The sequence below is a fragment of the Carcharodon carcharias genome, chromosome 1, assembly GCF_017639515.1.
Source record: "Carcharodon carcharias isolate sCarCar2 chromosome 1, sCarCar2.pri, whole genome shotgun sequence".
In the NCBI taxonomy this organism is placed as follows: Eukaryota; Metazoa; Chordata; class Chondrichthyes; order Lamniformes; family Lamnidae; genus Carcharodon; species Carcharodon carcharias.
The window spans coordinates 261,335,078-261,354,018 of record NC_054467.1 but is presented as its reverse complement, the minus strand read 5'-3'; the positions used below and the strand labels follow the sequence as shown (position 1 = coordinate 261,354,018).

Genomic DNA, 18,941 nt, shown 5'->3' with positions numbered 1-18,941 from the left:
GGACGTAGGGTCTACATACCAAGCATCACACTGGCACTGAAATTCATATACCACGTTACTCATTGGTGCGATAGGCAGAATGTCTTTTTGGCTTGACGGCAGCATCCTGTTAGTGGTGAATACCACTCGTGTTGCTACTACATCATAGCAGCGTGACACAGCCAACTTCACCTGTTGCTCCAGTTTTTGAGATACCTTGCCCTCCCAGGGTAATCTGAGGTAGACTGGGCACTTTTCAGGGTCGAAAGTGATGGCCTTAGGCCTGTTCATAAGTTTGCGTGATATGCATTGAAATGATCTGATCAGGGTAGCCATTATCCTGCAGGATGCCTTTGATGCCCCTATTTCAGCATCAAGTTTGCATGAAGAGCAAGTGGCTTGGACCCAGTTTGCAAGGTTGCCAATAAGATCAATCTTATAGCGTGTGGAACTGTAAGAATCCCAATGTGTATATTGACCAATACAGGTAGGCTTGCGGTAGACCGTGGTAGAGAACCCCCTGGCAGATATCTCAACTAGAACGTCGAGGAAAGGGAGTTCGTTTAACTGCTCCATTTCAAAGGTGGATTTGAGTGCAGGAAGGAGCCCATTAAGACATGTAAGGAAATTATTACATGCTGTTATGTATTTAAATATAGCAAACGTATCATCCGCATATCTTTGGCAAAATGTCTTTTTTCAGCAATAGCCTTCACTATCCTTCACCTCAATGCAGGATCAAGGAACAGGAAATGTGGAGACGTCCAATTGCCCTAGTACACCTCCCATAACAGATCGTGCCTGTGACAGCAAGAACTCACAGATGTAGAACAACATTTTGCATTTATTTAGCACCTTTGACATAGTAAAACGTCCCAAGGTGTTCTAATACAGAATCTAACACGAAATCACATAAGGAGATATTTGGGCAGGTAACCCAAAGCTTGGTCAATGAGTCTTTAAGGAGCATCTTAAAGAGGGAATATGATGTTAGAAGTTTAGGGAGGGAATTCCAGAGTTTAGGGCCTAGGCTGATAAGGTAGATTCTTGTCATCACCCACTGTAGTCTGAACCAAATCAAGTTCCTGTACAGATGCCAGTAGATCGTGGGTTCAGTACCCACAGAGACTTGAGCCTCGTAACCCATTCTGACTCCGCGGTGATGTACTGAGGGAGTGCTGCACAGTCAGAGGTGCCATCTTTCAGATGAAACATTAAAGCAAGTCCTCTCCAGGGTGGATGTGAAATATGCCTTGACATTACTTCAAAGAAGAGTTGTGAAGTTCTCCCCAGTGTCCTGGACTGATATTTATCCCTCAACCAACATTGCTAAAAAAACACAGATTTTCTGACCATTATAACATTGCTGTTTGTGGGATCTTGCTGTGCACAAGTTAGCTGCTGCACTTCCTGCATTACAAAAGTGACTATACTTCAAAAAAAAAAAATCTGTAAAACTGTAAATGCTTTTAGACATCCTGAGGTCATGATGGTCAAAGTATAAGGAAAGACTTGGGTTAACATAATGTGATGTCACTTCAACCATCCATTTACTAGCTTCCACTCTTTAACCTCCAGACTCAGCAGATCTCAATGAGCTCAAGTTGAAAGCTGTAGATGAGATGATGGAGAGGATCAAAAGTGGCGTTGTCCTGAAACCCATGAGAAGGAAGCTGGAGGTACAATGGGGCATGCATTTCTATTAGCACATTGAATCGTAGAATCTTACTGCCATGTTAAGAAGGAGACCATTCAGCCCAGCATGCTTACACCAGCTCTTTGAAAGAGTTTCTTGATTAGTTCCTCATCCCAACCCTTTCTCCACAGCCCTACAAGTTAAACCTCTGTAAGTACACGTCCAAATGCCTTTTGACAGTTCTGATGGAATCTGATTCCGCCATCCTTGGCAGTGAGTTCCAGATCTTAACAACCCTCTGCGTGAAGAAAGTTCTCCCTGACTATTGCTGGAAAGGGAGACGTTGTCAAAGTTTTTCAGCTTGCACTCATCAGGACAAATGCAGGAATGCCAAATTTCAAACAATCACAACAATTTATACTTCATGAGAAAAGAGTGTTGATTAGCTGGCAAGTTGACCCTGGTTGGCTCAGGTGTTGCCATGGAGAAGGCAAAGGGGATCTATAGGGTCTCCAAGCACCTGGGTAATTCAAAAAAATTCTCCTGTAGTGTAAAATGTTGTGATAGTTTGAAATTTGACATTCTTGTGTTTGTCCTGATGAATGCAAGATGGACAGGAAGACAAAAATGTCTCTCTTTTCAGCAATATTCAAATTTTGCCTCATTTGCCCTCTAGCTCTTTTGCCAATTATTTTAGATCTCTGGCCTTTAGTTACCGACTCACTTGTCAGAGGAAACAATCTCTCCCTACTTGCCCTATCAAAACCCTTTATTTTGAAAACCTCTATTAACAATCCTAGCTTCTCAATCTCTCCACATAACTGAATTCTCTTATTCCTGGTACCATACTGGTAAAACCTCTTCCACATCCTCTCTAAGGTTTTGATTTGCTTCCTGAAGTATGGTGCCCAGAATTTCCCACAATGCTTCAGCTGAGGCCTAATCAGTGACTTGTAAAGGATTAGCATGACTGTCTTTTGTACTCAATGCCTCTATTTACAAAGCAAAATGTCAGATACGCTTCCTTAACTACCAGGTTAACTTGTCCTGCTACCTTCAAAGATTTTGAACCCCTTTATTCTTGCACTTTCTTATTTTTAATTAAAATTAATTTAATTATATTTTAATTATATTTAATTATATTAATTTAATTATAATTATTTTAAACCTAGCTGTATTATGATCGCTATTAGCTAGATGCTCTCCCACTGGATGACACTCCACTGGCCCTACCACTGCTGATCCAGCCCTGCTTCCTTCCTCATTGGGCTAGAACATACTGATTAAGGAAGTTCTCCTGTTTATGTTTTCAGGATACCTCACCCTCCTTGCCTTTACTCTGATTTCCTCAGCCTATATTAGAGAAATTGAAGTTTCTGTTTCACTGTTCTGGTATTTTTTATGATTCTCCAAAATTTGCCTATGGATTTGTTCCTAAATCTCTTTCTCACTTATAGTAAACATTCAGTAAAATATCAGTTCCTTTTCCGTCCCTCAACTCTAACCAAATTAATTCAGTCTTTGAGCTATATAGTATTTCAACCCTCTATATAATTGTAATATTATCATTCCAAACTTACAAACTCTACCAGCTATAATGACAAAAGCAGCAGGTGCATAGAAACACCACCACCTGGAAGTTCCCCTCCAAGCCACTCACCATCCTGACTTGGAAATATATCGGCCGTTCCTTCACTGTCGCTGGGTCAAAATCCTGGAACTCCCTCCCTAACAGCACTGTGGGTGTACCTACACCACATGGACTGCAGCAGTTCAAGAAGGCAGCTCACCACCACCTTCTCAAGGCTAAGTAGAGATGGGCAATAAATGCTGGCATGTCAATAGCGCTTGTATTGACCACATAAGATCGAAAGATCGTAAGAAATAGGAGCCGGAGTAGGGAATTCTGGTCCTCGAGCCTGTTCTGCCATTCAATACAATCATGGCTGATATGATTGTGACCATAACTCCATTTTCTTGTCTTCTCCCACCACCCCCCGATAACACTTGACTCCCTTGTCAATCAATAATCTGTCTAACTTGGCCTGGAATATAATCAATGACGAGTCTCCACTACTCACTGGGGAAGATGGAAAGAGACTAAAAATCTATATATATTCAACGTTGGAGCATCCACATCCCTCTGGGGTAGAGAGTTCCAAAGATACACAACCCTGTGGATGAAGTAATTTCTCCTCATCTCAGTCCTAAATGATTGGGCCCTTACCCTGAGACTGTGACCCTGTGTTTTAGATTCCCTGACCAGGGGAAACAATCTCTCAGCATTCACTCTATCAAGTCCCTTCAGAATTTTGTAGATTTCAATGAGATCGCCTCTCGTTCTTCTAAACTCCAAAGAATATCGACCCAGTTTACTCAGGCTCTCATCGTAGGACAACCCCCTCATCCCAGGGACCAATTTAGTGAACCTTCACTGTAACGCCTCTAATGCAAGTGTATTCTTTCTTAAATGTGGAGACCAGAACTGCACACAGTTTTCCAGGGATAAAAACAAAAAACTGCGGATGCTGGAAATCCAATGCAAAAACAGAATTACCTGGAAAAACTCAGCAGGTCTGGCAGCATCGGCGGAGAAGAAAAGAGTTGACGTTTCGAGTCCTCATGACCCTGCAACAGAACTGAGTGAATATTAGGAGAGGGGTGAAATATAAGCTGGTTTAAGGTGGGGGGGTGGAGAGAGAGAAGTGGGGGGGGGTGGTTGTAGGGACAAGCAAGCAGTGATAGGAGCAGATAATCAAAAGATGTCACAGGCAAAAGAACAAAGAGGTGTTGAAGGTGGTGATATTATCTAAACGAATGTGCTAATTAAGAATGGATGGTAGGACACACAATGTACAGCTTTAGTGGGGGTAGGGTGGAATAAGACTAACAGGGCATAAGAGGTATAGATTTAAAAATAATGGAAATAGGTGGGAAAAGAAAAATCTATATAAATGATTGGAAAAAACAAAAGGAAGGGGGAAGAAACGGAAAGGGGGTGGGGATGGAGGAGGGAGTTCAAGATCTAAAGTTGTTGAATTCAATATTCAGTCCGGAAGGCTGTAAAGTGCCTAGTCGGAAGATGAGGTGCTGTTCCTCCAGTTTGCGTTGGGCTTCACTGGAACAGTGCAGCAAGCCAAGGACAGACATGTGGGCAAGAGAGCAGGGTGGAGTGTTAAAATGGCAAGCGACAGGGAGGTTTGGGTCATTCTTGCGGACAGACCGCAGGTGTTCTGCAAAGCGGTTGCCCAGTTTACGTTTGGTCTCTCCAATGTAGAGGAGACCGCATTGGGAGCAACGAATGCATTTCACTTGCATTTCCCCCAACTTAGTCTACTGCATTTGTTGCTCCCAATGCGGTCTCCTCTACATTGGAGAGACCAAACGTAAACTGGGCGACCTCTTTGCAGAACACCTGCAGTCTGTCCGCAAGAATGACCCAAACCTCCCTGTCGCTTGCCATTTCAACACTCCACCCTGCTCTCTTGCCCACATGTCTGTCCTTGGCTTGCTGCATTGTTCCAGTGAAGCCCAACGCAAACTGGAGGAACAGCACCTCATCTTCCGACTAGGCACTTTACAGCCTTCCGGACTGAATATTGAATTCAACAACTTTAGGTCTTGAGCTCCCTCCTCTATCCCCACCCCCTTTCTGTTTCTTCCCCCTTCCTTTTGTTTTTTCCAATCATTTATATAGATTTTTCTTTTTCCCACCTATTTCCATTATTTTTAAAATCTATACCTTTTATGCCCTGTTAGTCTTATTTCACCCCACCCCCACTAGAGCTGTACCTTGTGTGTCCTGCCATCCATTCTTAATTAGCACATTCGTTTAGATAATATCACCACCTTCAACACCACTGTGTTCTTTTGTTCTTTTGTCTGTGACATCTTTTGATTATCTGCTCCTATCACTGCTTGCTTGTCCCCTACAACCATTCCCCCCCACTTCTCTCTCCCCACCACCCCCACCACCGCCCCACCACCCCCCACCTTAAACCAGCTTATATTTCACCCCTCTCCTAATTTTACTCAGTTCTGTCGAAGGGTCATGAGGACTCAAAATGTCAACTCTTTTCTTCTCCGCCGATGCTGCCAGACCTGCTGAGTTTTTCCAGGTAATTCTGTTTTTGCACAGTATTCCAGATGTGGTCTCAGCAAAACCCTGTATAATTGTAGCAGGAATTCTTTATTCTTGTACTCCAATCCCCTCGCAATTAAGGCCAACATGCCATTTGCCTTCCTAATTGCTTGCTGCACCTACATGCTAACTTTGTGATCCTTGTACAAGTAAGTCTCAGGTCTCTTTGAACATCAACGTCAAGTTTCACACCTTTTAAAAAATATTCTGCTTTTCTATGCTTCCAACTAAAGTGAATAACCTCACACTTCCTTACATTATACTCCACCTGCCATCCTGTTGCCCACTAAATTAGCCTTTCTATATCTTTCTGCAGCCTCTCTGTTTCCTCTCCACACTTTACCTTTCAACCTAAATTGGTATCATCAGCAAACGTACATTTGTCTCAACATCTTATTCATTAATATGGTGTTGCTGAAAAAAGAGACATGCTGTCTAAGCTTTTCATCTTGCACTCATCAGAACAGATCGCAAGTCTACCACCAGTAAAGGGAACAACAATTATACCGCATGAGAAGAGAGTGTTGATTGGTTGGCAAGTAGACTCTGATTGGTAGAGGTGTTGTTATGGAGAATGCAGCTGGGAACAATTAACTGCCAAGCTTTTGTTCAAATTCAAACCAGGCAGGTCAACTCTGATTGGCCAAGGCATTGTCACGGGGAATGAACCATGGAATGGCTGTCCCCCAAGCTCTATGTCCAATAACTGGTGGAGTGTATCAAACAGCACATGCCTTCAGCTGTTCACAACAGGCAAAGCACTGACCGTACCCAACAAGCCTGTACTTGCAAAACTCAAAACATAATGTCCAACATCAGATGTGATTCCATGATTGGACAACATTTGCTAAACAATCCTGATTGTGCTAAGAATTAAATTGAAAACCAATTCAAGATTATCAGCTGGGCTCACAGCGTGGCTCATTTATACATGCTAGAAGCCACATATGTTCACACATAGGGCCCTGTCTTTGTATATAGAAGGAGCATGTCCAAGCATTGTGCCTTTTTCAACTAAACAAAAGCTTGGGAACAGCCATTCCTGGTCCTTCCCCCGTGGCAATGACTTGACCAATCAAAGTCGACCTGCCTGGTTTGAATTTGAACAAAAGATTGGCAGTTAACTGTTCCCTGCTGCATTCTCCATGGCAATGCCTCTAACAATCAGAATCCACTTGTCAATCAATCAGCACTCTCTTCTCATGCAGTATAAAATGTTGTTCCCTTTACAGTTGGTAGGTGAGTGCAAGATGAAAGGTTTAGACACCATTTCTCTTTATTCAGCAACACCGAAGTTCTGTACTACTAAACACCTATCATTAAGGTAGATTGTAAATAGCTGAGAGGCCCCGGTATTGATCCTTGTGGGACTGCCTGCCAACTTCAAAAAAATTCAGTTTATGCCCCCTCTCTGCTTTCTATCCATTTACCAAATCTATTATCTGTGCTAATATAATATCCCCAACTCCATGAGCCCTTATCTTGCCTATTTTATGTGGCACCTTGTTGAATGCCTTTTGGAAATCCTGATATACTACATCTACTGGTTCACCTTTATCTATCCTGCTAGTTACATCCTCAAAAATCTTTGTCAAACAGGATTCCCCTTTAGTAAAATCATGGTGACTTGTTTTAATCACACTATGCTTTTCTGAGTGCAATGTCAAGACTTCCTTAATAATAGATTCCAGCATTTTCCCTCCTGATGTTAGGCTAACGGGTTTGCAGTTCACTGTTTTCTCTCTTCTTCCTTCCTTGAAAAGTGGTGCAACATTTGCCAACTTCCAAGTTGGTGGGACCCTTCCCAAACCTAAGGCATTTTGGAAAATCACAGCCAGCACATCCACTTTCTCTGCAGCTCCCTCTTTTAGAACCCCGGGGTGTGGACCATCAGGTTAAAAGCAAAATACTACGGATGCTGGAAATCTGAAACAAAAACAGAAAAGGCTGGAAAAAATCAGCAAGTCTAACAGCAACTGTGGAGAGAAAGATAGCGTTCACAGTACAATAAAGTACACTGTTTACAGTATAAATTTCATCATATTTTCACTTCTCTTTGGTTCTGAAGAAGAGTCATATGGAATTGAAACACTAACTCTGTCTTTCTCTGCACAGATGTTGTCAGACCTCCTGACAGACAAAAAATATTTGTTCAATGCTTCTGCCATTTCCTCATTTCCCACGATAATTTCTCCTGTCTCAGCTTCTAAGGCACCAAGGTTTATTTTAGCTGCTCTCTTCTCCTTTATGTACTTATAAAAGGTCTTACAATTGGTTAAAATATTCCTGTCTAGTTTACTCCCATATTCTTTTTTCCCTCTTTGTATCAACATTTTGGTGGTCCTCTGTTAGTTTCTAAAACACTCCCAGTCCTCAGACTTGTTGCTGTTTTTGCAACATTATAAACCTCTTCTTTTAATCTAATATTATCCTTATCTTCCTGAGTGAGCAATGGATGGAAACAGAAATACCTGGAAAAACTCAGCAGGTCTGGCAGCATCGGCAGAGGAGAGCACAGACCTGCTGAGTTTTTCCAGGTATTTCTGTTTCTGTTTTTGTTTTGGATTTCCAGCATCCGCAGTTTTTTGCTTTTATAGCAATGGATGGATCTTTCTTGCCGAGTTTTTGTTTCTCAATGGAATGTATTTTTGTTGAACATTTTGAAATGTTTCTTTAAAAGTTTCCCATGTCCATTTACCTCCACACCTTTTACTCTACTTACCCAATGAACCTTACCCCTCATACCTGTGTAAATGGCTTTGTTTAAGTTTAAGATTCTTATTTGTGATTGGAATATGTCACTTTCAAACTTAAGAGGGAATTACATTGGTACTATGATCACTATTTCCAAGAGGATCTTTTACCATGACGTTATTAATTAACCTCCCCTCATTACACAACCCTACATTTAAGATAACTTTATTCCACCGGGTTCCACAATGTATTGCTCCAAGAAACTGTCACAAAAAACACTCTACAAACTCATCTTCTAGACGGCTTTTGCCAATTTAATTGTCCCAGTCTATATGAAGATTAAAGTCCCCCACAATTATTATATTGCCTTTGTTACAAGCGCCAATAAATTCTTGCTTAATTCTCTGCCCAATGGTATAACTACTGTTAGGGGGCCTGCAAACTCCTCCCACCGGTGTTTTCTGGGTCTTGCTATTCCTAATTTCCACCCATACTGATTCTACTTCATGGATCTTCTGAGGCCAGATCCTTTCCTACTAATGTTTCATGTCACCCTTTGTATCCTCCTCACAACTTACTTTCCTACCTATCTTTGTATTATCAGCAAATTTGGCTACAATACAGTCGGCCCACAATTTGCCCACAGCAAGCTCCCACAAATAGCAATGAGCAGCGATGAGATAACCGAGCAGATAATCGCATTTAATGATGGTGGTTGGGAGATAAGTCTTGATTTCTTTGAGGATGTAACTAGTAGGATAGATAACCCCCGGTTTCCTTCAGGATAGTGCAATAGAAGATTCCACGTCTGCGAGGGAAGACAGGGCCTCAGTTTAACATCATATTTGAAGAATGGACCCTCCAACAGTGTAGCACTCCACTCAGTGCTGCACATGAGGGTCAACCTGGATTTGGATGCTCAGTGCCTGGAGGGGAACTTGAACACACATCCTTCTAGGTGAGAGGTTAGAGAGCTACCCACTCAGTCAGAACTGACACCCAGCTATTCACCAGTTTCAGAATTTCAATTTGGGTTGAAAGAAATCTGTGTGGAAAAATAAAAGGTTGATCTCAGTAAAGGTAACTGTGAAGCTGTCAGATTGCTGTAAAAACCCATCTGGTTCACTAATGTCCTTTAGGGAAGGAAATCAGCCATCCTTACCTGGTCTGACCCACATGTGACTCCAGGCCCAGACTAACATGGTTGACCCTTAACTGCTCTCTGAAGTGGCCCCTCGGTTGCACCAAACCTTTTGAGAAGGCACCTTGCCACCCTCGCAGCGTATCCTGGGATCAGCAATAAATGGTAGATTCACCAGTGACACCCACATCCCAAGATGAATGGGTGTTAAAAAAAAACTGCCTGCCAGGAGAGACTAAGCTGCATTTGCTCTGTTCCTGTCCACAGCTCCTGGATCCCAAATCTTCCATCGGCCGGAACAAAGGGAGTGCTGTGCATGAGCTGAAAGGGATACTGGTAAGTAGGGAAATGGTCCTTGGGGGAAGGGGGAGAGAGAGAGAGAGAGAGAGAATCTCATGCCCTCTAAGCAGGCCTTGGGTTAAGGTTCAGGGAACATGAAGATTAACTGGAAGGGGATTCAAACTCAAGGTTTGGCTGTCTTGACTGGAGGGGTCTGACGCCAGGAACCGGGGAATGCCAACTGACCCAGTTTGAACGCTGAGTCGGTAATCCGCAGTGACCCAGGGGGCAAAATGGGCACCGGAGGTTTCTGGAATCGAAATAGAGGCATGACCTCAAAACCTCTGACCCCTCCACCCACCCACCCCCCTCCCCCCTCCCCCCTCCCCCAACCCCACACCCTACCGACTGCCATCTCTGTGAAATACAGAGGGTCAATGATTACTCAATTTCAGGGCTCAAATCCCACTTTGATCGGATCCAGCCAGTTGAGACCCGAGCTCCAGCTTGGAATTCAGAATCGATGCTCGGTGATATCAAACAAAAATTTCACTCTGAGCCACCGAAGGAGGTATTAGCTCAGATGACCAAAAACTTCAGCATAGAGGTAAGATTTAAGGAGGAGGAAGAGGCTGAGAGGTTTAGCCAGGGAATTTCACAGCTTCGGGTCTCAGCTGTCAAGAGACCAGACCGACCAGACCAGAATTAGAGGAGTGCAAATAATTCTGAGGGTTTTGAGGGGGTTACAGACAGAGGGCAGGCCAGGCCAAGGAAGGTGTTATACTGTTATAGTATTCATAAAGAAGCAGGTACTAATTTTTATGAGACTATCGATTTGGGGTGCCACATTTACTGCTGCTTTGCAGTCATGTGCCATGTGACAATGTATCAGTTTACCAGTCCGTTAGCCACATGGGGCTTCAAGCAATACACTTGGAGTCTAACCTGTGATTATGTCATACTTCTGGGTACCAGGAGACACAGATCAGAGACTAGAAATTGGACAGAAAATAACTCACCTCCTGACTCCCCAAAGCTTGTCCACCATCTACAAGACACCAGTCAGGAGTGTGATGGAATACTCCCCACTTGCCTGGATGAGTGCAGCTCCCACAACACTCAAGAAGCTTGACTCCACCCAAGACAAAGCAGCCCCGCTTGAATGGCACCACATCCACAAATATTCACTCCCCCCTCCACCGACGAACAGTAGCAGCAGTGTGTACCATCTACAAGATGCACTGCAGAAACTCACCAAGGCTCCTTAGACAGCACCTTCCAAACCCGTGACCACTACCATCTAGAAAGACAAGGGCAGCAGATAGATGGGAACACCACCACCTGGAAGTTCCCCTCCAAGTCACTCACCATCCTGACTTGGAAATATATCGCCGTTCCTTCACTGTCGCTGACTCAAAATCTTGGAACTCCCACCCTAACAGCACAGTGGGTGTACCTACACCACATGGACTGCAGCGGTTCAAGAAGGCAGCTCACCACCACCTTCTCAAGGGCAACTAGGGATGGGCAAGAAATGCTGGGCCCAGCCAGAGAAGCCTACATCCCGTGAATGTGTAAGAACAGAGGGATTTGAAGATAAAAATGTAAGCTATAAATTTGACGCATGCTTGACCAGGAGTCAATGTAGGTCAGCGAGTGTGGGGGTGGATAGGTGAACAGGACTAAGTAAGACGTGAGCAGCAGAGTATTTGATAAGCTTACGTTTACGGAGGGTAGAATGTGGGAGGCTAGCCGGGGATGCACTAGAATGGTCGAGTCGAGGAGTAACGAAGGCGTGAATGAGAGTGACATCAAAGGTGCAATCACTCGGGTTCAGGCTTGGACAGTTGCCAGCCAGTGAGAGGGATGGAGCTGGCGGCTAGAGAATGGAGTTTGTTTCAGAGGCCGAAGACAATGTCTTCAGTCTTCCCAATATTTAATCGGAGGAAGTTTCTACTCAACCAACACTATGTCGGATAAGCAGTCTGATCATTTATCAACAGTGGAGGAGTTGAGAGAGGTGGTGGTGAGGTAGAGCTAGGTACAGTGCACTAACACTGTGCTTAGGGATGATGTCACTGAGGGGTGGCCTGTAGATGAGAAATAGGACGGGACCAAGGATAGATTCTCGGGTGGGGGGGGAAACACCAGAGGTAACGGTGCGGGAGCAGGAAGAGAAGCCATTACAAGTGATTCTCTGGCTATGATTCGATAGGTAAGAATGGGACCAGGTGAGAGCAGTGCCACCTAGCTGGACGACAGAGGAGAGGGTTTGGAAGAGGATGGTGTGGTCAACACGTCAAAGGCTGCAGATTGATCAAGAAGGACGAGGAGGGGAAGTCTACCTTTATCAGGGTCACATCGGAAGTCATCTGTGACTTTATTAAGAGCTACTTCAGTCCTGTGGCTGGACTGATTGGAGGGATTCAAACATGGAGTTCTGGGGAAAACGGGAATGGGGATTTGGGAGGTGACAATCTGTTCCAGCACCTTCCATTCCCAATGATACTAGCTTGGTCTCATGGCCGGTTTGTGCGCATGTGGTTAACACAATGTAAATCCCTTTGAAGAATACGATGACGAACAGAAAGGTCCAGCAATACAGTTGGAAAAGTGAGAAGAAACAGAGTGAGCTGGAAGGAATCTTGCAGAGGCGAAGAAAAGTAACAGACATAACAGCAGGACCCGGCAAAAAAGACACGGAAAATCCAGGTACGGATCACGGAGACCAGACCTGAGTCACTGAGAGGCAGCGGACAAGGGAAGAGAGAGAGAGGGGGAGAGAGACGGAGAGGGGGGAAGAAGAGAGAGAGATGGGGAGGAGAGAGAGATAGAGGGAGAGAGAGGGGGAGAGAGGGAGAGGAGAGAGAGGAGAAAGAGGGGGAAGAGAGGAGAGCTGGAGAGAGGGGGCAGGAGAGCGAGAGAGAGATGTGGAAAGGGGTAGAGCAGAGGGGGGAGAGGAGATAGAGAGAGAGAGGGGGAGAGAGAAAAGTGTGAGGTAATGAACTTGGGGAGGGCAAACAAGGCAAGGGATTACATTATGAATGGTAGGAGCCTGGAAAGTACTGAAGATCAGAGGGACCTTGGTGTGGATATCCACAGATCCCTGAAGGTAGCAGGACAGGTAGATAAGGTGGTTAAAAAGGTATATGGAATACTTGCCTTTATTAGTCGAGGCACAGAATACAAGAGCAGGGACAATGTAAAACGCTGATTAAGCCACAACTGGAGTACTGCATGCGGTTCCAGTCACCACATTATAGGAAGGATGTGATTGCACTGGAGAGGGTGTAGAGGAGATTCACCAGGATGTTGCCTGGGCTGGAGGGTCAGAGCTATGAGGAAAGATTGGATAGGCTGGGGTTGTTTTCCTTGGAGCAGCAAAGGTTGAGAGGGGACCTGATAGAGGTGGATGAGATTATGAGGGGCATGGATAGAGTGGACAGGAAGGTACTTTTTCCATTAGTAGAGGGGTCAATAACCAGGGGCATAGATTTAAGGTAAGAGGTAGAAAGTTAAGAGGGGAGTTGAGGAGAAATGTTTTCACCCAGAGGGTGGTGGGAGTCTGGAACTCACTGTCTGAAAGAGAGTCAGAAAGTCTCGTAACATTTAGGAAGTATTTAGATGTTCACTTGTGTTGCCATAGCCTCCAGGGCTATGGGCCAAGCACTGGAAAATGGGATTAGTGTAGTCAGATCTTTGTTGACCAGCAGAGACACGATGGGCTGAATGGCCTCCTTCTGTTGCTGTAAACACCCATGAGTCAATGAGATGGGAGGGAGGAGTCAGGGACTGGGATGGGAGGTTGTCGGGGGGGGAGAGATGAGAGGGGGAGAGATGGGAGGGGGCGAGATGGGAGGGGGAGGGGGGGAGAGATGGGAGGGGGAGAGGGGAGAGATGGGAGGGGGAGAGGGGAGGAGAGATGGGAAGGGGAGAGAGGGGGAGAGAGGGGGAGAGATGGGAGGGGAAGGGGGGAGAGATGGGAGGGGGAGGGGGGGAGAGATGGGAGGGGGAGAGATGGGAGGGGGAGAGGGGAGGAGAGATGGGAAGGGGAGAGAGGGGGAGAGAGGGGGAGAGATGGGAGGGGGAGGGGGGAGAGATGGGAGGGGGAGGGGGGGAGAGATGGGAGGGGGAGGGGGGGAGAGATGGGAGGGGGAGAGATGGGAGGGGGAGAGGAGGGAGAGATGTGAGGGGGAGAGGGGGGGAGAGATGGGAGGGGGAGAGGGGGGGAGAGATGGGAGGGGGAGAGATGGGATGGGGAGAGGAGGGAGAGATGTGAGGGGGAGAGGGGGGGAGAGATGGGAGGGGGAGAGATGGGATGGGGAGAGGAGGGAGAGATGTGAGGGGGAGAGGGGGGGAGAGATGGGAGGGGGAGGGGGGAAGAGATGGATAGGGGAGGGGGAGAGATGGGAGGGGGAGAGATGGGGGGGAGAGGGGGGGAGAGATGGGAGGGGGAGGGGGGAAGAGATGGGAGGGGGAGAAATGGGAGGGAGAGGGGGGGAGATGGGAGGGGGAGAGATGGGGGGGAGGGGGGAGAGATGGATAGGGGAGGGGGAGAGAGGGGGGCTAGAGATGGGAGGGGGAGGGGGAGAGATGGGAGGGGGAGAGGGGAGAGATGGGAGGGGGAGAGGGGAGAGATGGGAAGGGGAGAGAGGGGGAGAGAGAGGGAGAGATGGGAGGGGGAGAGAGGGGGAGAGATGGGAGGGGGAGAGGGGAGGAGAGATGGGAGGGGGAGAGGGGAGGAGAGATGGGAGGGGGAGAGGGGAGGAGAGATGGGAGGGGGAGAGGGGAGGAGAGATGGGAGGGGGAGAGAGGGGGAGAGATGGGAGGGGGAGAGGGGAGGAGAGATGGGAGGGGGAGAGGGGAGGAGAGATGGGAGGGGGAGAGGGGAGGAGAGATGGGAGGGGGAGAGGGGAGGAGAGATGGGAGGGGGAGAAATGGGAGGGAGAGGGGGGGAGATGGGAGGGGGAGAGATGGGGGGGAGGGGGGAGAGATGGATAGGGGAGGGGGAGAGAGGGGGGCTAGAGATGGGAGGGGGAGGGGGAGAGATGGGAGGGGGAGAGAGGGGGAGAGATGGAGGGGGAGAGAGGGGGAGAGATGGGAGGGGGAGAGAGGGGGAGAGATGGGAGGGGGAGAGAGGGGGAGAGATGGGAGGGGGAGAGAGGGGGAGAGATGGGAGGGGGAGAGAGGGGGAGAGATGGGAGGGGGAGAGAGGGGGAGAGATGGGAAGGGGAGGGGGGAGGGGGGAGAGATGGGAGGGAGAGAGATGGGGGGGAGGGGGGGAGAGATGGGAAGGGGAGGGGGAGAGATGGGAGGGGGAGGGGGAGAGATGGGAGGGGGAGGGGGAGAGATGGGAGGGGGAGGGGGAGAGATGGGAGGGGGAGAGAGGGGGAGAGATGGGAGGGGGAGAGGGGAGGAGAGATGGGAGGGGGAGAGGGGAGGAGAGATGGGAGGGGGAGAGGGGAGGAGAGATGGGAGGGGGAGAGGGGAGGAGAGATGGGAGGGGGAGAGGGGAGGAGAGATGGGAGGGGGAGAGAGGGAGGAGAGATGGGAGGGGGAGAGGGGAGGAGAGATGGGAGGGGGAGAGAGGGGAGGAGAGATGGGAGGGGGAGAGGGGAGGAGAGATGGGAGGGGGAGAGGGGAGGAGAGATGGGAGGGGGAGAGGGGAGGAGAGATGGGAGGGGGAGAGGGGAGGAGAGATGGGAGGGGGAGAGAGGGGGAGAGATGGGAGGGGGAGAGAGGGGGAGAGATGGGAGGGGGAGAGAGGGGGAGAGATGGGAGGGGGAGAGAGGGGGAGAGATGGGAGGGGGAGAGAGGGGGAGAGATGGGAGGGGGAGAGAGGGGGAGAGATGGGAAGGGGAGGGGGGAGGGGGGAGAGATGGGAGGGAGAGAGATGGGGGGGAGGGGGGGAGAGATGGGAAGGGGAGGGGGAGAGATGGGAGGGGGAGGGGGAGAGATGGGAGGGGGAGGGGGAGAGATGGGAGGGGGAGAGAGGGGAAGAGATGGGAGGGGGAGACAGGAGGGGGAGAGAGGGAGAGATGGGGGGGAGGGGGCGGAGAGATGGGAGGGGGATAGAGGGGAGGGGTGATGGGGGAGATATGGGAGGGAGGGGGGAGAGATGGGAGAGGGAGAGGGGGAGAGATGGGAGGGGGAGAGATGGGGGGGAGGGGGCGGAGAGGTGGGAGGGGGAGGGTGGGGAGAGATGGGAGGGGGATAGAGGGGAGGGGTGATGGGGGAGAGAGGGAGAGATGGGAGGGGGTGAGGTGGGAGGGAAGGAGGGAGAGGGGGGGATGAAAACAGGGGCCCTGAATTTTTAGAAGGCCGGGGGCTCAGAGCACATCCCGGCCGACTCCAGCTGCCCCTCGGCCATTTTGTGCTCAAGTGAGCGTTGATTGGCTGCAGGCAGGACTTCCCCACCCCCCACACTCAGGAGGAAATCTCGCCTTGGCGATTGGCCAATTGGTCAGTCCCTGCAGCAACAGCGCTGCAGTGGCCGGAAAAGGAATTGCACAGAGCTGCCCACGTCTCAGTCCTGGGAACCGGACACCCGGGTCAGGGTCAGGGGTCAGAGGTCGGGGAGGGCAGGGAAGGCCTTGGGTGACGCGAGGGCGGCGATTGGAGTCTGAGAGGATAGGCTGGGGGGCAGGGAGGGAGGTCCAGAGGTCACCAGGCCTTAAGCGGAGGCCAGCCCCAGTCAGAAGGGGCCGTCAGATGGAGGTGCCCCCCCCCCCCCCCCCCACTCTACTGGACCCCCTTCCCACCCTTTATTTTGGGGACTTCCCCATGGATTCAACCTGCCTGCCTGCCTAACAATTGTGGCTGGGTGGGAAACGGACCTTAAGGGTCCATTTATTGGCCTCAACTGGGGGGCGGGGGCTTTCTTCTCCAGGCCTTGCCCACCCCAGGGTATAATGGCTGTGAGGTGGGGTCAGACTGAACTGCAGGGAATCCCATTTCTGCAGTTGCACGTTCCCTCCACCCCTGCCTAAAAACCCGCCGGGCCAGGGTTGGGGGGTTGGGGGCGGGGGGTGGGGGGTGGTGGGGCGTGGGGGGGTGCGCAGTGAGTGCATAATCCTGGCCAGGGAGTGAGACAGAGAGAGAGGCAGGGCCTGAGGAGAGAGAAGGAGCTGCAGCAGGAAACAGGCGAGGGGAATGAGAGGTCGAGGCAGGGGCAAGAAGACAGACCTAGATGTAGAGAGAGAAAAACAGGGGATGAGGCACAGAGAGGCAAGGCTGGGGGTGAATAGAGAGAGAGAGACATAGGGAGACAGGGAGACACTAGGCCCGAGGGGAGAGAGAGAGAGAGAGAGATCCAAGACATGGAGACAGGGGGCCAAGGAGAGATACAGGAGGACAGGAGGCAGGGGTGCAGCACACGGACACAGGTTGCAAGATACGGAGACTGAGTTGGGGGGGGAGTGGAGTGAGTGAAGGTACTCAGAGGTGAGGAGGGGTCTAGGGTGGGGGAGCAGGGTGAGTGAAGGTAGAGGTGAGGAGGGGTCTAGGGTGGGGGAGCAGGGTGAGTGAAGGTAGAGGTGAGGAGGGGTCTAGGGTGGGGGAGCAGGGTGAGTGAAGGTACTCAGGTGAGGAGGGGTCTAGGGTGGGGGAGTGGGGTGAGTGAAGGTACTCGGAGGTGAGGAGGGGTCTCGGGTGGGGGAACAGGGTGAGTGAAGGTACTCGGAGGTGAGGAGGGGTCTCGGGTGGGGGAACAGGGTGAGTGAAGGTACTCAGGTGAGGAGGGGTCTAGGGTGGGGGAGCAGGGTGAGTGAGGAACAACTGTTAAGGGGAACACGTACTAACCCAGAGTGGTATTTATATAACAGCAATAAAGATACAACTGCTTATGATGAAGAGAAAGAGGCAGAGGGAGACAGCAAGTGAGAGAGGCAGAGAGCAAGAGAGAGAGAGCGAGAGAGAGGGAAACCAAATGGAAGAGAGGCAGAAGGCGTGGGAGGCAGATGGAGAGAGACAGACGAAGAGAGGATGAGGGTGATAGAAAGAGGGGAGAGAGCGAGAGAGAGAGGATGAGAGAGAGAAATAAGAGGGAGAGAGACAAAGTGAGAGAGAGAGTGAGAGAGAGGGAGAGAGATGAGGGAGGGAGACAGAAAAACGGGGAGAAGGAGAGACACACACGAGAGAGGGAGATACAGGGAAAAAGAGATGCAGAGAGGGAGACAGAGGGGTATAGAGGGGGAGAGGAAGATAGAGAGAGAGTGAAACAGAGGGAGAAGGAGATAGAGACAGAGGGAGAGACAGCAGGAGATAGAAAGAGATTCATGAACTCACTCGCAGTTTCTTTTCTGTCCCCCAGCAGCAGTACCACATAGAGAGGAATGGGAGGCTGCCAACCCTGGACTGCCCAGAGCTTCCAACAGTAACCAATCGATGGGACTGAAACGAGGGAGATGGATGCAGCAGAGTCGGAGAACTTCAGAGATCACAGCTCTGAACAGGCGCAAGTCACAGGGCACAGGGAACCCAGAAATACAGCCGCTTCCTGGCGAGTAAGGAGCTGGGACTACTGACACAAGCTCAGTGTGCCTGTGATTGCACTGGGTGACTCGCGGGTGACTCCACATTCACTGTGTTTCAACTGATATAGAATAAAGCAGCTTACCAACCTCAAAGTGATTTATAACTCAGTGCTGAGTCAACCTGCCTTCAAAGGAATATACGTACTGGGAGGTCAGGTACCATCAGCAGACAGCTTCACTGGTGTTCAACCTGCTCCCATGAACTCACAGCTTCCTACTAGTGAGGACAGAGCAGTCAAGGTTAACCTCTGGCAGAGGGTTAGCCACTAGACTGCTTCATGGACTGACCAACACAACTGGAACTCAAGGATCTCCCTGTGAATTCATTCCAAACAATCGGATAGATACAGAGTAAAGCTCCTGCTACCCTATTCCATCAAACACTCCCAGGACAGGTACAGCACGGGGTTAGATACAGAGTAAAGCTCCCTCTACACTGTCCCCATCAAACACTCCCAGGACAGGTACAGCACGGGGTTAGATACAGAGTAAAGCTGTCTCTACACTGTCCCCATCAAACACTCCCAGGACAGGTAC

General features: G+C 49.3%; 1 protein-coding gene across 5 annotated transcripts in view; it reads left to right on the top strand.

Annotated features, from left to right (window-relative positions):
* shtn2 (shootin 2) overlaps positions 1 to 18,497 on the top strand; it is a 75,714-nt gene extending 57,217 nt beyond the window's left edge. For 3 of the 5 annotated variants that reach the window (XM_041192553.1, XM_041192537.1, XM_041192571.1), the window contains 4 exons: positions 1,558 to 1,658; positions 9,859 to 9,927; positions 12,441 to 12,582; positions 18,182 to 18,497. In XM_041192553.1, coding sequence (XP_041048487.1) covers positions 1,558 to 1,658; positions 9,859 to 9,927; positions 12,441 to 12,582; positions 18,182 to 18,378 — 509 coding nt within the window. In that variant the 3' untranslated portion in view covers positions 18,379 to 18,497. The remainder of the gene's footprint in view (positions 1 to 1,557; positions 1,659 to 9,858; positions 9,928 to 12,440; positions 12,583 to 18,181) is intronic. The other 2 variants (XM_041192545.1, XM_041192562.1) reach the window with 2 other exon arrangements.
* Positions 18,498 to 18,941: the final 444 nt, after the last annotated feature.